Source organism: Oryctolagus cuniculus, chromosome 10 (assembly GCF_964237555.1).
Source record: "Oryctolagus cuniculus chromosome 10, mOryCun1.1, whole genome shotgun sequence".
NCBI lineage: Eukaryota > Metazoa > Chordata > Mammalia > Lagomorpha > Leporidae > Oryctolagus > Oryctolagus cuniculus.
Window position 1 is genome coordinate 67,030,301 of NC_091441.1, and position 20,006 is coordinate 67,050,306.

Here is a 20,006-nt window from a genome sequence, read left to right on the forward strand (position 1 = left end):
GACTGATGTCAGGAGGAAATGAAACTGTTAGGGAGGCACTTATGACCGGAAATAGAGCAGCTGGCATGATGCTATGGACTCTGGAGCTGGGCAGGGCTGTTCTGTCCTGGCCATTCAGTTGCTGCTTTGTTCTTGTCTCCTTTGGTTTCCTGGGAGGCAGTGTAGCGCCAAGATGAAGAAGTCCTGAGTCAGACCACCTACGTCTGGCTCCCAGCTCTGTAAGTTGCTGGGGGTGGGCCCTTTGGCAGGTGAGTGTCTGTCCTGACTCACAGGCGGACATCACACTTCTGGATCCAGGATGCTTCAGGAAGGAAACAGCTTTGCTGAGTCTGATACAGCATCTTGGCAGAAAAGCCAGACCTGAGCTGACCTGATGCTGTATACAGTCATCATTTATTCAACCAGGGATGACAGTTTGTGTTTAGCTACAGAAATGCTATGGTGTTTTAAAAAAATAATAATTTACTTTATTTGAAAGGCAGAGTTACCGAGAGGCAGAGGCTGGGTCGGGGGAGGGGGTCTTCCATCCACCAGTTCACTCCCCAGATGGTCACAACAGCCAGAGCTGTGCCGATTAGGAGCCAGGAGCTTCTTCCGGGTCTCCCACATGGGTGCAGGGGCCCAAGGACTTGGGCCATCTTCTACTGCTTTCCCAGGCCATGGCAGACAACTGGATCGGAAGTAGAGCAGCCGGGACTCGAACTGGCGGCCATATGGGATGCTGGCACCACAGGCCGCGATTTACCCACTATGCCTCAGCACCAGCCTCTGGTGTTTGATTATAGGGTCCTCTCCCTGGCGCTGCTGAGTTTTCCATGAGAAATACCTGTATTTTACGAACTCCAAATAAAATGCCGAAAACCCCCACCCACCCCTAAGGTCTAAGGAATTAGCAGCCCATGGCATCTTTTCTGTGGATGTGACTTGAGGATCTAGTGAGGTCCAGTGCAGTGTGTGTAAGGACATCAGTGGGGAGATCCAGGCGGCTGGAGCTGGATGCAGAGATGGTATTTACACGGAGGCTTCCAGAGAGGACTCTCAGGGTGTCTCCACACAGGGAGCACTCATCCTGGCCCTGAGCCCAGGCAGGAGCTCAAAAACACCATTAGCTCATGTGAATCTGGTGGTTTATTGTTGGAGGCAGTGTATGTCCTATTACCTCTTTTTAAAATTTCTATTCGAAAGGCAGAGAGACAGAGAAAAGAGAATGAGAACTGTTCCATCTGCAGGTTCACTTCCCATATTTCCAAAATATTTTTCCTGAGCCAGGTCAAAGCCAGAAGCTTAGAACTCAGTCCAGTTCTCCCATGTGAGTGGCAGGGACTAGAGTACTTGAGCAGGAAGCTGGATCAGAAGCAGAACCAGATTCAAACCCAGATATTCTGATTTGGGATGCAGGCATCCCAAGCAGTGTACCAAATCCCTACCTGCACAATGCCTCGTTTTATTTTCACAGCAACCTTTATGAGGGAGATCCTGCCATTAGCTTCATTTTACAGATGAGGAAACCAGGCCCAGGAGTTGAGTAAACTGGCCCGGGTCATAGTCCAGGAAGACCGAGAGAAGTCCGATGTATGTTAGTCCTCTCCTTTCCTTTCCTTACTCTCATTATAAGTACTACAAATAACAAATGCATAAAAGAAGGAACTCCACATTTATTGAAAACTCCCCATGAGCTACTTTCAGATTGTGTCTCTATGCATCCACAAAGCGTACCTGAGAAGGATGCACAGTTGTTGCCATTTGTGCAGAGAAGGGACGTGGAGAGCTTAAGTGACGTTCTCGATTTCACACAGTGAGTAAGCAGGCAAGCTGCATTCCTGCCAGGGTCCGTTCTGTTCCACGCCCATTCGTGCATCTCGGGAGGTTTGGCCTGGGGAGTCGGGTTGGCCAGCTCATTCTGGGAGAGTGGAGTCACCCAGTTAACAGAGACCTACCGATTTGACCCCACTGTTATCTGATCCCAAACTGCTGGAGCAACTCCCTGACTTCCTGCTTGGGCAGCTCGACTTAGATTCTTCATAATCCTGACCTTGAAGTTGAGGCTGTGGAAATAAAAGGAAAACGAGGGTGAAAGCCACTGGGGAGGAGCTTTTCACAATGTGATGGGAGGCTGTTAAGGGGGCAGGACGCGTGCATGATTCCAGCTGCTGCCTAGAAATGCGAACTTTGCTTACCGCCACCCTTGGCCCACAGGTGTTTGGAACAGCTAGGATTGGACTTTAGCTCTATGGGCGTTTCTGTTCTGTTTACACATTCTTTTATTTATCTTCTTCATCTGGTCATGCAGCCCTGTTCCTTCCCAACGTGCAGGAACCCAGTAAGCTCCCACTTGCCCTGTCATCCTTGGAACCCTGACTCAGAGCTATCCGAACCAGCATCTCCCAAATGGCAATCTCTAAGACTCCAAATAAAATTTAAAAATTAATGTTTAAAGTTTCTGAGTTTGGATTTGTCAACAAAACCATAGCTCAGCCCTCAGCGCTGAGCTCTTAACTGGCTTTGTGAAGTGTTTTGTGCATCAGGGTTTGACAATCTTGACTTTGAAGGGGCTGAATCCCTGAATTAACTTCTGAGAACCCAGTTCCCAAACAGGTTCCCCCCCAACACACACACACACCAGGGGCTGGATGACCCACAGCTGGCCAGCATTCCCCTCGCACTCTCCCTGGATTGGCACGGACCTACTCTCTCCTCTCCTTCTCCTGTGGAAAAGGATTCCAAATCATTCCTAAAGCGAGTCCCAAGCTGTCTAAAGTTTTGCTCCCATCTTAAAACTCCCCCCTGTGCTGCCCCCCCTCCCGACTCCTATCAAGTTATGTCTTTGCAGGAATCGTGTCTAGTTTTGATCGGCTGTCATCCGTCTCATCAAGCTATCCTCTGTTTCCTTCACACGAATGAAATTCTTACACAAGAATCTTGATCTTCTATTCACTTGATCTTTCACTCACCCCTCACCTGCCTTTTCACAGAGGTCAAGGTGATTTACCTAATGGCCCCTCCCCCACTGCTTTCTCACGCTCTCCGCTTCCCCCTGGGCACCTGGCGCTCTTGACCTCTTCCTCCTGATCGCTGCTTCTCTTGTTTCGGAGCCCGAGACTCCACTGCCTCTTTTTCTTGTCTGTGCTGGCTCCTCTAAGACTTCTTACCTGCTTCAACGCAGGTGCTTCCTGGTCTTGCCCAATATGCCACCTTCCTTGGGATTTCGTCCAACTTGTTGGTTTCAGTTATTGTCTCTGGGTGTTTGGTTTCTAAGTTGTGAGCTGGACTGACTTCCAGAGATCAGAGCTCCGTGCCCAGCGGTCGCACGAGTGCACCCGAGGTGACTTACTTCAGGTACCAAAGCCCCGACAGACATGCAAACCCTGTCCGGACCACCTTGCTAGGGACGCAAATCGGCCATGGCATTCTCTCAGTTCTCTCAGCCTTCAGATTTCAGACTCAGTTGCAGCTCTTTGCAAATGTGGGCCAGACCATTTTACACTCTTGCTAAAATGGCCCCCAATCTTTTAATCCTATTTTCCCATTCCCAGTGTAAACTGTAAATATGTTCCATCTCCACTGTTACCAGGTGTCTTCACAGATCTCTTGGGATTTGGTCATGGGTGCTCAGATCTTGGTATGATCCCTCAGAGTTCATGTGTTGGGAATTGAATCCCCAAGGCAACAGCGTCGGTGGGTGGGACTTTTGAGAGGCGAGTAGGTCCCGAGGGCCCTGTCTTCGTGGATGGATGGATGCCGTCATCCCCCGAGTGGGTTCACTGTGAAGGAGTGGATCCGTGACTAAAGCAGGCCTGGCCTTTTCTCTCTCACTTGCTCTCGCCCTCTCCGTTCCCCCATGAAATACCAGGGCACAAGGGCCTAGCCGGATGCCAGAGCCCTGCTCTTGGCCTTGCCAGCCTCCAGCACTGGAGAAATCGTTGTCTTTACCGTGTGATGTTCTGATAGAGCAGCAGAAAGCACACTAGACGGATCTAGGGTTGTGTATGCCAGCAGCAGGCTGGCTGCCGTATGCGTCAAATAACCTCCTTCCTGCACATCTTCCTGTAGCTCATCACCGCAACTGTGGTCCCGTTCCAGCTCTGATGTCCTGAAATGTCCCTCTCCTTGTGCCAAGCCCTGTCTCCACCCTGTCACTGGCTGGAACCCTGCTTCCTGCCCACCTTAACGACCTGTCCACTTTCTCTTCCTCTGCCCGCAGTGTGTGTCACCTGCTTCTGGTGGCTGGGAAGAATTTGGAGAAGTTAACCAGCTCTTCTGGGGGGAATAGTTTCTTCGTCTAATCACTGTGGACTTGGGGGCAGCAGGTTAGTGTGTAAGTTAAAGGCAAAATGGTAATTATCTGGGCTGCTGTTGTGGGGTAGCTTGTAAAGCCATCGTCTGTAGCTCCATTTCCAGTCCCAGCTGCTCCACTTCCAATCCAGCTCTCTGCTAATGAACTTGGGAAAGCTGTGGAAGATGGCCCAAGTCCTTGGGTTCCTGCACCCACGTGGAAGACTTGGATGAAGCTCCTGGCTCCCGGCTTTGGTCTGGCCCAGTCCCAGCTGATGTGGCCATCTGGAGAGTGAACCAGGAGACAGAGATATTTTCAATCTCTCTCTCTCTCTCTCTGTCTCTCCCTCTCTCTGGGAAACTCTTACTTTCAAATAAATAAATAAATCTTATTTTAAAAAAGGTAACTCTCAGAGATAATGCATTTATTGCACTGACACAATGAGTCTAGTATTAAAATGCCATTTTTATTTCTGAACTTTCAGGGTTTTGCAGAAAACCGGGCCCAGGTTGAATATCTCTAGTCTGAAAATTTGAGACCTAAAATACATCAAAATATGAAACTTTTTTGAGCACTTCTCTTGAGGCTGTAAGTGGAAAGTTCCATACCGATTGGTTGAGAAGGGTGGCGGTCAAGATACAGGTGCACTGCAAATATTGTGTGAGGTTACCTTCAGGCCGTGTGGACAAGGTGCTTGTGAAACAGAACTGAGCTCGTGTTTAGACTGGGGTCCCACCCCCAAGACATCGCGTGATGCATATGCAATTATTCCAAACACCTAAATCTGAAACACTTCTGGTCCCAAGCATTTTGGATAAGAGACACATAACTGCATTATCTCAGAGGGTCAGAGAGGGAGATAAACACACGCAACACAGGCACATCAGTCCCTTAGAGCAAGCTTCCATTCACTGTCTGGTGTACTCCACGCTGGGCTAAAACCGGGAGGCCCCCAACATACCCCTTATCCTCAGGAAGCTTTTCTTTGGGCTGGGGAGGGGGGAGTTAGGCCATGTGACATCATCTCATGAGCTGTGTGGTGCTGGCAGGAAGGGGCTGCGTGGCTAAGACTAACTGTTGGTCTGTAACATTTCACTCTTTTTTGATTTAAATATTTGTTTTTTCTTAAGTTCACAGGTATCTGTATTTTTGGGGTCTTTTTTTTTAAAAAAGAAAGATTTATTTATTTGAAAGGTAGAGTAGCACAGAGAGAGAGAGAAACATCTTCCACCCTCCCCCTCAAAGTGGCCACACTAGGCATGACTGGGCCAGGCTGAAGCCAGGAACCAAGAACTCCATCTAAGTCTCCCATGTGGGTGGCAGGGGCCCAAGCACTTGGGCCGCCCTCTACTGCTTTCCCAGGTGCATTAGCAGGGAGCTGCACTAGAAGTGGAGTAGCCAGGACTTGAACTGGTGCTCATATGGGATGCAGGCAGTGGCTTAACCCACTGCACCACAAGGCTGGCACCCTCCTTCCTATTTCTTTATTGAGAGGCCAAAGTGGAGACTGTGGTCTGTCTGATATTAAGAGTCACTTTAGGCCAGCGCCACGGCTCACTAGGCTAATCCTCCGCCTTGCGGCGCCGGCACACCAGGTTCTAGTCCCGGTCGGGGCGCAGGATTCTGTCCCGGTTGCCCCTCTTCCAGGCCAGCTCTCTGCTGTGGCCAGGGAGTGCAGTGCAGGATGGCCCAAGTGCTTGGGCCCTGCACCCCATGGGAGACCAGGAGAAGCACCTGGCTCCTGCCTTCGGATCAGCGGGGTGCGCCGGTCGCAGTGCGCTGGCTGCGACGGCCATTGGAGGGTGAACCAACGGCAAAGAAAGACCTTTCTCTCTGTCTCTCTCTCACTGTCCACTCTGCCTGTCAAAAAAAAAAAAGTCACTTTAGTAAAATATTCTCAGAATTAAGTGTTTTCATGTAAACCTTCAACTCTTCTCCATTATGCAAGCCATCAGCCATTCATACCTTTATTCCTTCATTCGTTAAGTGCCCAATGAATGCTGCACTCTTTTTTTTTAAGATTTATTTATTTGAAAGTCAGAGTCATACAGAGAGAGGAGAGGGAGGGAGAGAGAGAGAGAGAGAGAGAGAGTCTTCCATCTGATGATTTACTCCCCAATTGGCCTCAACAGCTGGAGCTGTGCCAATCTGAAGCCAGGAGCCAGAAGCTTCTTCTGGGTCTCCCACGCGGGTACAGGGGCCCAAGGACTTGGGTCATCTTCTACTGCTATCCCAGGCCACAGCAGAGAGCTGGATCGGAAGAGGAGCAGCCGGGTCTCAAGTCAGCGCCCTTATGGGATGGCGGCACTGCAGGCGGCAGCTTAACTTGCTGTGGCACAGCGCCGGCCCCTGCTGCGCTCTTATGGTGAGAATGAACTTGGGCCCTTGCCAGTAAGTCCACATCAAAACCACAATTAATGCACTAAAAATGTGCAGTGGGACCTTTTGCGTTTCTTCTTTTTATCTGCTCCACTCCATTGAGATTTGTATTTGTTCTGAAGGCGGGTACCATTTGCAGCCGTTGGCTAACTTTCTCATTCGGCTGCCTTTAATAAGCAGGCTTGGCAGATTCAAAGAATGATAGAGAACAATATCCTGCGAGCTGTGGCTGGGGTCCTGTGCATTTGTCAAATCTTTTAGCAGCCCAGTTGTATGAAAACATCAACAAACTTAAAGTCTTACCTGAATGTTACTGAAGCGATTCCAGAGTTTTCCTGAAAATATTCACCCCAGTGAGCTTCCAGTGCCATAGCAGAAATCAGAGTGCTCTGAGGAGGACCACTGCTCACCTCTGCACCTGGAAGGGCTCTCAGGGATGCTCAGTGAGGTTTTCAGACTCTGGAGAGTGGAGAGCTCTCTTCTGCTGATCCTGGCCACGGCCTGTCCTAAACACTGCTGGAACTCCCCATGCACTCCCCCAGTCCCCCAGCATTCACCTCTAATCTGAGACAACTGCTTACCTGCACACATGTGTGATTCTCTCAGCGTGGCTGTAGGGACATGAAGGGCAGGTGCACAGGGCAACAGAGCTGCCAGACTCCATGCCTCTGGACAAAGTGCTCAAATGTAGCTAAGGAATTGGGGTGACTGCCCCCGGCTTACTGGAGACGACTTGATGACCTCCCCACTTCCTCACAACATCTCCTGGGAGCAGTCTCCAAATGAACTACTTGCACTTGAATTCTTGCCTCTGTGGTTGCTTTGCATAGTTTTATTAAGGTGAATTAGTTTCTATTCAGTGATGAAAAGAGGCAAACCATGCATGAAACAATGTGGGATATCTTAAATGCGTGTTGCTAAAAGGCAGACCTCAATCTGAGAGGGCTGAATCCTGTGTGATTCCATTTGTATGACATTTTGGGAGCAATGAAACTGTAGAGATAATGACCAAATCAGAGACTGCCATGGGTTTGCAGAAGGATGAGGACTGAGCAGGGGAGGCACAGGAGATGTTGTAGGGCTGTGAAACTATTCTGTAAGGTGTTGCAGTGGTGGATAAGAGCAACACCCATTTGTCAGACTATTGGGTAACGAGCAAACCTCAATGCATGGATATTTGAAAAGATCAACTGGGAGAGCAGGGCGTCCAAGGATGAAATGAAGAATGTGGTGAAAGAACGTAACTTGCAAATGAATGCTCGAGCTCTACTGAAGGGAAGAGGATGGGGTGCTGGCTTAAGTTGCTTTGGAAATGACGGGAAACTCTAAAACGGAAGAAGGAGAACTGTGCTCTAGCTAATAAAACGCTTTGTGTTGCGAAAGATATTAACCACGGAAGCACAGGTTTACTTAGCTTACTGTTGGTACTGACAAGTCAGCATAGAAATAATTATACATTTGTGTGCACATATGCATGTATTTCCTGGTTTTGTTCATTGAGAGATATTGATGCCCAGTATCAATAAGCACACCGAGCCCAGATCATGGTTTCTAAACACCATTTTTAGGGCTGGGGCAGTGAATATCTGGGATGAACCTGGAGCATCTTGTAGTGTGAGCAAGCAAGGAAGTGCTCAAAAAATAAAATACCAGGCATGTATATCAAAGGGACACAGGAGCCATCCGAAAGAGCTCTCAACAGACACAGCTGGGACAATTCGAGCAAGACAATAACAACGTATTGGATTGTAACCCTACTATGATTTGAATGTGTCTCCCCAGAGCTCACACGTTGGAAACTCCTTCCTCAGATCCACATGTTAATGGTGTGTGGACGTGGAGCCTTTGGGAGGTAATTAGGGTAAAATGAGGCCATGAGATGGGGCCCTAGGAGGGCATTAGTGGATATCGTAAGAGGGAGAGAGGCAGGCTGGCGTGCTTGCGCTGTCTCACCAGGAGACGCCTTCACCACGTTAGGATACAGCACAAGGCCCTCACCAGACGCTGGTGCCATCCTCTTGGATTTCCCAGCTTCTTGATCCTATTCTTCATAAATTACCCACTTTCTGGTATTTTGTTATACAACAGGAAGTGAACTAAGACAGACCCAAAGTATGAAAAATGTCTGCAAGTCCACTCTGATATAAGTAAATGACTGGATAAATACTTTCCAGGGAAAGAGAGACAAATCTCCCAAATAGAACCCCAAATATTTTATGTAGGACTCCTCCCGCAGGAGGGGGAGCATAATGCCAACCCCTTGAGTGTGGATTGTGCCTGGTGAGGAAAGGGGAGAGGGAATAGCTGTGCTGTGGAGATGCCTGACAAGCACTGCCTTGGCCACGTAATCAAGGTCAGCGACGTGAGCGGTAGGTCATGTTGATAGTGTGAACACACAATAGGTTTAAGGTACAATGAAATGGCACTTCTGTCTGTGATCTTCTTTCCCAAGACACAGCTTCCCCATGAGAAATCCATCAGAGAAGCCCCGATGAAAGGATAGTCTACAAAATACCTGACCAGTCCCCCTCAGAACTGTCAAAGTCATCACACAAAGGAAAATCCGAGAAACTCCCATCTCAGAGAAACCTAAGGAAACATGGCAGTGCAGTGCAATGTCTCATTCTGGATGGGATCCCAGGAATAAACAAGGACATTAGGAGGAAATCTAATGGAATCCAAATGACATTTGGATTTTAGTTAATCCTGATACATCAGTGTTGATTCTTTAGTTGTGACAAATATACCTTAATAATACTTTAAATAGAGTTCATGGAGAACTGAAAAAAAAACTCAGAAGTTTTTGAAGTTTTTGCATAATTTTTTCATAATGCTCATTTTTCATGGTTTATGAAAAAAATTGCACCAAAATAAATTCACACTATTTCACTACTTTTTTTTAGAGGAAGAGAGGCAGAGCGATAGAGAGATCCCAGCTGTTGATTCACTCTTCAAGGCTGGCAACAGCTGGGGCTGGACTGGAGCTGGAGCCAGGAACCAGGAACTCAGTCCAGGGTGTCCCATGTAGGTGGCAGGGACCCAGTCACTTGAGCCACCACCTGTTACCTCCCAGGAAGAAGAAAGATCGAATCACGAGCCAGATCGGGGACTCCAACCCAGGCACTCCTATCACAGCATGTGGGCATCTTAGCCATAGGTCAAACACCTGCCCCAAACTCACACTTTTTTTTTTATTTGACAGGTAGAGTTACAGACAGTGAGAGAGAGAGAGAAAGAGGGAGAGAGAGAGGAGTCTTCCCTCCATTGGTTCACTCCCCAAATGGCTGCCACGGCTGGTGCTGCGCCGATCTGAAGCCAGGAGCCAGGCGCTTCCTCCTGGTCTCCCACGCAGGTGCAGGAGCCCAAGCACCTGGGCCATCCTCCACTGCCCTCCAGGGACACAGCAGAGAGTTGGACTGGAAGAGGAGCAACTGGGACAGAATCTGGCACCCCAACTGTGACTAGAACCCGGTGTGCCAGCGCCGCAGGCAGAGGATTAGCCAAGTGAGCCATGGTGCAGGCCCCAAACTCACACTTTTAATTCCATTTTTCCATTAACTTTTTGAAATTCTCTCACATAAGATATTAACATTATGGGAAACTAAATGTGGGCAATGTGGTAACTGTTCTCCCTATGTAACTTTTCCGTGAATATTAATATATTCCAAAATGGAAAGTTTATGCAAAAATGTATTGTCATGACCACCAAGAAATGAAGGGAAGGGATGTAAGAGGCAAAGAGCTGGGTGCCCCTCCTGCCAGCAGTAACTGAGGCAGGAGGGGCACCAGCTCTTTGACCTTCTTCCACCTCCCATCTGATTAAATATTTCTAGGTAGGTTTGACAATACATCCTTTTGCCTAAACTTCTCCATCTTTCCGGACTATATTAATATTCACGGAAAGTTAATAGGGATCAAAGTTACAATTGCCCCACATTTAGTTTCCATAATGTCTAATCCCTTTATGCTGAGTAGACCAATTTCAAAACAGTTAATGGAAAAAATGGATTCCTCTATAAAGTCGTAGAGCCTTTGGGGCCTGCACATGGCATCACCTTGGCTAATCTCTGCTGCGGCGCTAGGCACACGGGTTCTAGTCACAGCTTGGTGGTGCCAGCATTGCATATGGGCACTGATTTGAGTCTTGGCTGCTGTACTTCTAATCCAGCTCCCTGTGAATATACCTGCGAAAGCAGCAGAAGACACTCCCAAGTACTTGGGCCCCTGCTCCCATATGGGAGACCCAGAAGAAGCTTCTGGCTCCTGGCTTCAGATCTGCCCAACTCTGGCCATTGTGGCCATCTGGGAAATGAACCAGAGGATAGAAAAAACTTTGCCTTGCAAATTAATTAATTAATTAAAAAAAGGTCATTGTTTAAAAAAAACCACATAAATGTTTAAGCGTGATCTCTTTAACTCTCTCTCTGATGGTTTAATTTTCAATAAGCCACCAAAAGGAGTGATTTACAGACTGACTTTAGTAAACTATGTCCTTATGTTATAATCCTCATTGAATTGTATTGCTATTATTATTGTTATCATCATTGTAATTATTATTGGCTTGGGACAGTGGAGGAGGCAGTGTTAGAATCAGAAGTTTAAAGGTATATGTACAAATGTATCAGCAGGAAAGAGAATCATAAAAAAGGAAATTTATGAATTTAACCACACAAACATTGAAATGTCTATATGTTGACCCCAAAATACCATCAACAAAATTTAAAAAGCAAAGTGAGAAAGAAAACTGCAACAGTGGCTTTCTTTTCTTTTAATTTTATTTAATGAGCATAAATTTCCAAAGTACAGCTTATGGATTACAATAGCTTCCCCCCCATAACTTCCCTCCCACCCACAACGCTCCCCTCTTCCACTCCCTCTCCCCTTCCATTCACATCAAAATTAATTTTCAATTATCTTTATATACAGAAGATCAATTTAGCATATATTAAGTAAAGATTTCCACAGTTTGCACCCACACAGAAACAGAACGTGTAAAATACTATTTGAGTACTGGTTATAGCATTAATTAAACACCTAAGAGTAATTGTGTATTAATTACAGAGTTCAACCAATAGTTTTAAGTAGAACATAAAAAAATACTAAAAGGGTAAAGTATTAAGTTCTGTTTTGTTTTTTTTTTCTTTTTTTGTTTGTTATATAGGTTTTTTTTTTATTTAATAAATGTGAATTTACAAAGTGCAACTTTTGTATTGTTGTGGCTTCCCCCCGCCCAACCTCCCATCCCGCCCTTCATTGAGTTTCATTTTCAATTACCTTCATATACTGAAGATCAACTTAGTATATACTAAGCAAGGATTTCAACAGGCTGCACTCACACAACTGCACAAGGTATAGGGTATTGTTCGACTAGTAGTGTTGTTTTAAAGTTTCATAGTAAAACACATTAAGGACAGAGATCCTACGTGGGGAGCATGTACCCAGTGACTCCCGTTGTTGCTTTAACAATTGGCACTCTTATTTATGATGTCAGCAATCACCTGAGACTTGCCATGAGCTGTCTAGGCTATGGAAGCCCCTTGAATTCACCGACTCTGAACTTGTTTAGTCAAGGCCGTATCACAGTGGAGGTTCCTTCCTCCCTTCAGAGAAAGGCGCCTCTCTCCTTGATGGCCTGTTCCTTCTGCTGGGGTCTTGTTCACCAGGATCTTTCATTTAGATTTTTTTTTTTTTTTTTTTTTTTTTTTTTTTTTTTGCCACCGTGTCATGGCTTTCCATGCCTGTGAAACTCTCATGGACCTTTTAGCCAGATCCGAATGTCCCAAGGGTTGATTCTGAGGCAGGAGTGCTGCCATTCTATGAGTCTGCTGTGTGTCCGCAACAGTGGCTTTCAAAAGGAAATTACATTTATTAAGGAAATTAATTCCCCTTTGGGAAATGTCAAGTCAAGTCCATGTGACAGCAATTTCTAAAGGAAGAAATATAAATTATTCATAAATATACAAAAATTAAATGTAATAAAGACATGCAGATTAAGATATCAATGACAATAACTTTTTTGTCCATCAAATTGTACTTTTCTTAAAAAGATTTATTTACTTGTTGGAAAATCAGAGTTCAGAGAAAGAGAGAGAGGCAGAGAGAGATCGTCCATCTGCTGGCTCACTCCCCAAACGACTGCATCACCCTGAGCTGGGCCAGGCTGAAGCCAGGAGCCAGGAGCTTCTTCTGGGTCTCCCAAGTGGGTGCAGGGGCCCAAACACTTGGGCAATCTGCTGCTGCTTTTTCCATGTCATTAGCAGAGAGCTGGATCAGACGTGGTACAGCTGGGATGCAAACTAGTGCCGATAAGGAATGCCAGCATTGCAGGCAGTGGCTTTACCCACTATGCCACAATGGCTATTAAGGACCTCCTCACTGAGGGGAAGAGGTAAAAATATCACCTCTTCAATTGCATGGGTAGGGAAGCAGAAGGACAGATGCTGGTATCCCAGCCTCGCCTCCCTTCCCTGTCCCAGGCAGTCTGATTCCATAGGATGAGATAGATGTGACTGATGGAACTAGGACCACCCACGAGGAAGTTGTTTCCCTCCATGAAGAGGGTAGGAAGATGGCACGTGGGATGTGCCTGTGTGAGAGGAAGCAGGCTGGGCTCATGGATCTGGGAGGTGGGGAGTGGGTCTGCGTTAGTTCATTTTCCATTGCTGTAATGAAATACTTGACGCTGAATAGTTCATAAAGAAAAGAGTCTTATTTAGCTCACAGTTTTGGAGTCTGACAACTCAGGAACAGGTGGCTCTGTTGATTCAGCCTACCATGAGGCCTCATGGGAAATAGCATCCTACTGGAAGCATGTGTGAGAGGGATCACATGGTGGGATGGAAATCCAGACAGCGGGAAGGGGCCAGTCTTGCTCTTTTGTAACAACCTATGCTCATGGGAACTAATTGGGGTCCCAGGAGAACTACATTAATCTGTTATGAAGGCAGCACCCAAATGACCCAAACACCTCCCACTCACTAGACTTCATCTCTTAAAGGTTCCACCTCCTCTCTGAAGACAGAGCCTCTAGGACATGAACTTCTGGGGAACAAATGATACCTGTATCAAAGCAAGAACTGGACGTTTGACATCATGTGGAGCTTGGCAGAGGAAACTGATGTGGTCAGGAAGAGATAGTTAGGGGATGGTTACAATGACTGAGTCATAAAGAGAAAGCTAGAGAATCTTGTGGAGATTATATGGGTTCATGTGACTCAGCCTGGACAGGGCAGGTGGCAAAGAGCACAGCCTACTGTCATAGCTCAGATGGTGGGCCTGGAACCCAACACCACCCTAGCTTTGTGCCCTTGTGTGAGCTACATAACTTCTCTAAGGCTCAGTTTTCTCCTTTGTAAGGTGCTGATCATAATGGGACTTACTTCAGTGGTTTGTTGTGCTGTAGGAAATAATGCCTGTGAAGGTGTATCCACAGCCTTTAGGCACACTGTGGGCCCCAGAACCAAGGCTGCCATGAGGCTCTCAGATATCACCGTTGGGAGAACAGGAGGGGGAAACCAACTGTAAAGTGCTACTGGAATATACATTGTTATTCATATATTGATGTTAGGTTGCACAGACTGAAAAAAATTGGAGCGTGCAGTCTTCTATCGGAGGTATCTATGCAGGACCAGGAGTCTATTTAGAGGAGGAAGTAGAAATGGCAAGTGTGAAACCTGGAGCCTCAGAAGAACCAGAAATGAGGCTGGACAGTCCAGAAGAAACCAATGGTAAGGGAGGGAAGGGAAGGGGTTGTCTGAGGGATCTACACACTTAGGGAGGAGGTGGAGGGTAAAACCAAGCAGAGAAATTTGTAGGGAAAACAAAACACTTACATAAAAGACACATGTACTCACATACTGCCTGGTCTTCTGTTGAATTAGTTTATTCAAATTAAGATGGCACTCATCAGACTTCATTCACCATCTCTTAAGAATGGTATCAGTCTTCTTTGGAGTACATGATCTGAATTATTTTTTGGCTCTGTTACTTTTAAAAATTTATTTATTTATTTATTTGTTAAGGCAGTACATTACAAATTTTGTCCAGTAATGTGACTCCTCTGGTCGCAGATTTTGTGGACACAGCCCAGGCCAAAGGGAAAGCCTTTAAACCTATGGCAAACAACACACTCAACATGCTCAGAGAGGAGCCTGAGGTCCCACAGCAGAGCCGGCAAGGCGATGACAGCCCCATTTCCTCAGCAAATACCATCCAACCCAAGCAGAGCAGTGTCCTCAAGCCTTCAGCAAAATCCATCCAGCCCAAGCAGGGAGACAACCCCAAGCCCTCGGTAAAATCCACCCAGCCCAGGCAGGACAATAGCTCCAATCCATTACCAAAAAGCATCCAGCCTAAAGAAGATGATATCCCTAAGCGCTCAACAAAACCCATCCTGCCCAAAGAAGCTGACATCCCCAAGGTGTCAACAAAACCCATCCTGCCCAAAGAAGCTGACGTCCCCAAGCTGTCAACCAAACCCATTCAACCCAAAGAAGCTGACGTCCCCAAGCTGTCAACCAAACCCATCCAACCCAAAGAAGCTGACATCCCCAAGCTGTCAACCAAACCCATCCAACCCAAAGAAGCTGACGTCCCCAAGCTGTCAACCAAACCCATCCAATCCAAGGATGGTGACATCCCCAAGCTGTCAACCAAACCCATTCAACCCAAGGAAGCTGACATCCCCAAAGTGTCAACAAAACCCATCCAGCCCAAAGAAGCTGACATCCCCAAGCTGTCAACAAAACCCATCCAACCCAAGGAAGGTGACATCCCTAAGCTCTCAACAAAACCTATTCAGGCCAAGGAAAATGTCATTTCCAAGTTCTCAGAAGAAACCATCTACTCCAAGGTAGGAGCCACCCCCAGGTTCTCAAAAGAAACCATCTACTCCAAGGATGGAGCCACCCCCAGGTTATCAGAGGAAACCATCTACTCCAAGGTAGGAGCCACCCCCAGGTTCTCAAAAGAAACCATTCAGTCCAAGGATGGAGCCACCTCCAAGTTATCAGAGGAAACCATCTACCCAAAGGTAGGAGCCACCCCCCGGTTCTCAAAAGAAACTATTCAGTCCAAAGATGGAGCCACCCCCAGGTTATCAGAGGAAACCATCTACTCCAAGGTAGGAGCCACCCCCAAGTTCTCAAAAGAAACCATCTACCCCAAGGATGGAGCCACCTCCAAGTTCTCAGAGGAAACCATCTACTCCAAGGTAGGAACCACTCCCAGGTTCTCAAAAGAAACCATCTACTCCAAGGATGGAGCCACCCCCAGGTTGTCAGAGGAAACCATCTACTCCAAGGTAGGAGCCACCCCCAGGTTCTCAAAAGAAACTATTCAGTCCAAGGATGGAGCCACCTCCAAGTTATCAGAGGAAACCATCTACCCCAAGGTAGGAGCCACCCCCAAGTTCTCAAAAGAAACCATCTACTCCAAGGATGGAGCCACCCCCAGGTTGTCAGAGGAAACCATCTACTCCAAGGTAGGAGCCACCCCCAGGTTCTCAAAAGAAACTATTCAGTCCAAGGATGGAGCCACCTCCAAGTTATCAGAGGAAACCATCTACCCCAAGGTAGGAGCCACCCCCAAGTTCTCAAAAGAAACCATCTACCCCAAGGATGGAGCCACCTCCAAGTTATCAGAGGAAACCATCCACTCCAAGGTAGGAGCCACCCCCAGGTTCTCAAAAGAAACTATCTACTCCAAGGATGGAGCCACCTCCAAGTTCTCAGAGGAAACCATCTACCCCAAGGTAGGAGCCATCTCCAGGTTCTCAAAAGAAACCATCTACTCCAAGGATGGAGCCACCCCCAGGTTATCAGAGGAAACCATCTACTCCAAGGTAGGAGCCATCCCCAAGTTCTCAAAAGAAACCATTCAGTCCAAGGATGGAGCCACCTCCAAGTTATCAGAGGAAACCATCTACCCCAAGGAAGGCACCATCACCAAATTCTCAAAAGAAACCATTCAGTCCAAGGATGGAGCCACCCCCAGGTTCTCAGAGGAAGCCGTCTACTCCAAGGAAGGCACCACGTCCAAGTCTGCAGGAGAAACCAAGGAGTCCAAGGAAGGAGGCATCCCCACGTTCTTGGAAGACACCATTCAGTCCAAGGAAGACACCGTTTCCAAGTTCTCAGAAGAACCCAAGGACAGCACCACCACTGAGCCTTCAGCAGAAACCGAGCAGCCCAAGGAAGGGAGCGTCCCCAAGGTCAGACAGGAACCTTTCCTGTTGCAGAAGGCGGCCGCCTTCACTTTCTCAGAAGAGAGCATCCAGCTGGAGGAAGAGAGTATCCTGAAGCTCAAGGAAGCGATGGAGTCCATGCAGGTGGACTTGGTGAAAGTGATTGTGAGCAAGGAGGACTTCGAGGCGTCGCTCAAGGAGGCCGGGGAGAGGCTGGTGGCCGTGGATTTCTCAGCCACGTGGTGTGGACCGTGCAGGGCTATTAGGCCGCGTTTCCATTCCTTGTCTATGGAGCATGATGATGTGGTGTTCCTGGAGGTGGACGCTGATGATTGTGAGGAGATCATAAGAGACTATGAGATCACCTGCCTCCCAACCTTTCAGTTTTATAAACAAGAAAAGAAGGTGGGTGAGTTTAGTGGTGCCCTTACGGAAAGACTTGAAGCCATCATTGAAGAATTAAAGTAATCATAAACTCTGAAGGCACTGCAAATAGTCAGTGGTTAATACTTTGTGATTTTTTTTTTAATTTACAAAAAAGACCAGGTATCACAAAAGTGTATGTCCCAAATGGCGCTGTTTCAAATTAGGAATATTAGCTCTAACTTTTTGGAAAAGCAAAACATTAAAGTACATTGTGACACTTTTTTGTTGATAGAAGAATATGAAATTAGAAATTCCTTTGGCGAAGATGGGAGGGCCTGTTGTCCCCTGTTTTTCAGTCTTTTTTTTTTTTTTTTTTTTTTACATGCCCTCGAAAATTCCACTCATTTAGTGTTTGGACCAACACTGGAAATTTGAATATTTCTTCTGTAGAAGTATATGATTCAAAACATGAGTGGGATCAGAATCCTTGGGGATTCTGATAAAGTACTTTTGTCAATAAAGAATTTGAAGGAGTCACATGTCCTAACTAACCCCTTCTCTGCTAGGAGTGGCATTCAACAGGTTCTCCAGTATGTGATTTGTTAGTGGCAGAGCCGAGACGTTGGCCATGTTTTCAGATTTCGAGTCCAGGGTTCTTCCTACTAATCCATGTTCACAAAACTTCAGGTTTCTCAGAGTCCATGTGATCCTTGGTTGCCATTATGACATCAGTGTTCTGGTGGCAAAATGCTTCCTTTGTTCCCTGAGTAGTTGGGTTCCTGATACCTACTCCCAGTTGTCTCCAACCCCAAAGGCCCAGGTCTGGACCACAGTTGTTGGCTTGGTCCAGGGTGACTGTTTGTTTAAAAACAAACCAGCTTCATTGAAGTGTAACTGATACACAAAGAATGGTGTACATTTACAGTGGACAATTGGGTGAGTTAGCTGGGTGTCTGCATCTGTGGTATCACGGCAATGGAGGTCATGAACACACCCCTCACTTCTAGAGGCTCCCTTCTGTCCCGTTGCTGGGTGTGTGTGTGTGTGTGTGTGTGCTAAGAACATTTACAGATCTATGTTTTTTTCTGAGGTATTTAAGAGCAAAGGAGAGAGAAAGTAGAGTTCCTATCCAGTAGTTCAGTCTCCCAAATTCCCACAACGGCTGGGACTGAGCTGGAGCTGAGGCCAGGAGCCAGAAACATGATCCAAGTCTCCCATATGGGTGGCAGGAACCCAGTTATTTGAATCATCACCACTGCCTCCCAGGGTCTGCAGTGGCAGGGAACTGAAGTCAGGAGGTGGAACTGGGAATCAAACCCAAGTTTTCATCTGGGATTCAGACATCTTAACTACAATCTGCTTTTTAAAAAAATACATTTCTATTTTTAAAATTTACACATCGTAGTTGTACATATTTATGGGGAATAGTGTGGAATTTCAATGCATGTATCCATTGTGTAACAATCAGGTTAGGATGTCTACTCAGACATCATTTCTTTTATGATCATTTAAACATTCAAAATCCTCCCTACTAGCTACTTTGAAATATACAAGTAACTGTTGTCAATTATAGCTACTCTGCTGAGCTATAGAACATTGAAGTCATTCTTCCTGTCCTCTGGTAAATAGGCCCTCCCAAACCCCTTCCTTCTCTACACTCCTCCCAAGCTCTGGTAACCACTGCTCTACTGTCTACTTCTGTGAGGTCAACTTTTTTTACTTCTACATATAAATGAGAACATGTCATATCTGTCTTTTTGTGTCTGGCTTCTCCCACTTGGCATAGTGTCCTCCAATTCCATTCATACTGCTGTAAATGATAGAACTGAATGGCTGAATTTCATTGTGTATGTAGACCAAATTTTCTTTATTCATTCATCCATCCATGGAATGCATACCTAGGTTGGTTCCATGGCTATTATGAATAGTGCTGCCATAAACATGAGAGTGCAGGTGCTTCTTCTACACAGTGATTTTCTTTCTTTTAGCATATACCTAGAAGTGAGATTGTTGGATCATGGGGCAACTGTAATTCTAGTTTTTTGAGAAAGCATCATACTGATTTTCCTACCAATTTCCATTCCCATCCACGATGTGTAAGTGTTACCCTTTTCCACATTCTCATCATCATTTATCTTTTGTCTTTTTTTGGAAGATTTTTATTTATTTGAGAGGTAGAATTACAGACAGACAGAGGGAGAGACAGAGAGAAACATCTTCCATCTGCTGGTTCAGTCCTCAAATGGCTTCAATGGCCAAAGCTGAGCTGATAGGAAGTCAGTAGCCAGGAGCTGCTTCTGGGTCTCCCATGTGGGTGCAGGTGCCCAAGCACGTGGGCCATTTCTACTGCTTTCCCAGGCCATAGCAGAGAGCTGGATTGGAAATGGAGCAGCTGGGACAAGGACAGGTGCCCACATGGCATGCTGGCACCACAGTGGGAGGCTTAGCCTACTGTGCCACAGAACCAACCCCTTTTATCTTTTTTGATAACAGCCATTCTAACTGGGTTGAGATGATATCCCCATTGTGGTTTTGATTCATATTTCTGTGATGATGAGCATTTTTCCTTATACTTATTTGCCATATATTTATCTTCTTTTAAGAAATGTCTGGGCGGGGGGCCGGCGCTGAGGCTCAATAGACTAATCCTCCACCTGTGGCATTGGCACACCAGGTTCTAGTCCCGGTCGGGGCGCCGCATTCTGTCCCGGTTTCTCCTCTTCCAGTCCAGCTCTCTGCTGTGGCCCGGGAAGGCAGTGGAGGATGGCCCAAGTCCTTGGGCCCTGCACCTGCATGGGAGACCAG

The 20,006-nt window shown here is 46.7% G+C and overlaps 1 protein-coding gene across 1 annotated transcript; it reads left to right on the plus strand.

The window, feature by feature from the left end:
* Window positions 1–13,845: 13,845 nt before the first annotated feature.
* Window positions 13,846–17,749, plus strand: TXNDC2 (thioredoxin domain containing 2). The gene is made up of 3 exons (XM_051852150.2): window positions 13,846–14,008; window positions 14,220–14,379; window positions 14,722–17,749. The coding sequence occupies exons 1-3, from the start codon at window positions 13,919–13,921 to the stop codon at window positions 17,301–17,303; spliced, it is 2,832 nt and encodes a 943-aa protein (XP_051708110.2). The 5' UTR covers window positions 13,846–13,918; the 3' UTR covers window positions 17,304–17,749.
* Window positions 17,750–20,006: the final 2,257 nt, after the last annotated feature.

Excerpts from the sequence above, each read along its gene's own strand:
- TXNDC2 (XM_051852150.2), top strand. The coding sequence starts at position 13,919 with ATGGTGGGCCTGGAACCCAACACCACCCTAGCTTTGTGCCCTTGTGTG. Across the intron at positions 14,009-14,219 it reads TCAGTTTTCTCCTTTGTAAG|GTTGCACAGACTGAAAAAAA; the intron begins GTGCTGATCATA and ends TATTGATGTTAG. Across the intron at positions 14,380-14,721 it reads CAGTCCAGAAGAAACCAATG|ATTTTGTGGACACAGCCCAG; the intron begins GTAAGGGAGGGA and ends CTCTGGTCGCAG.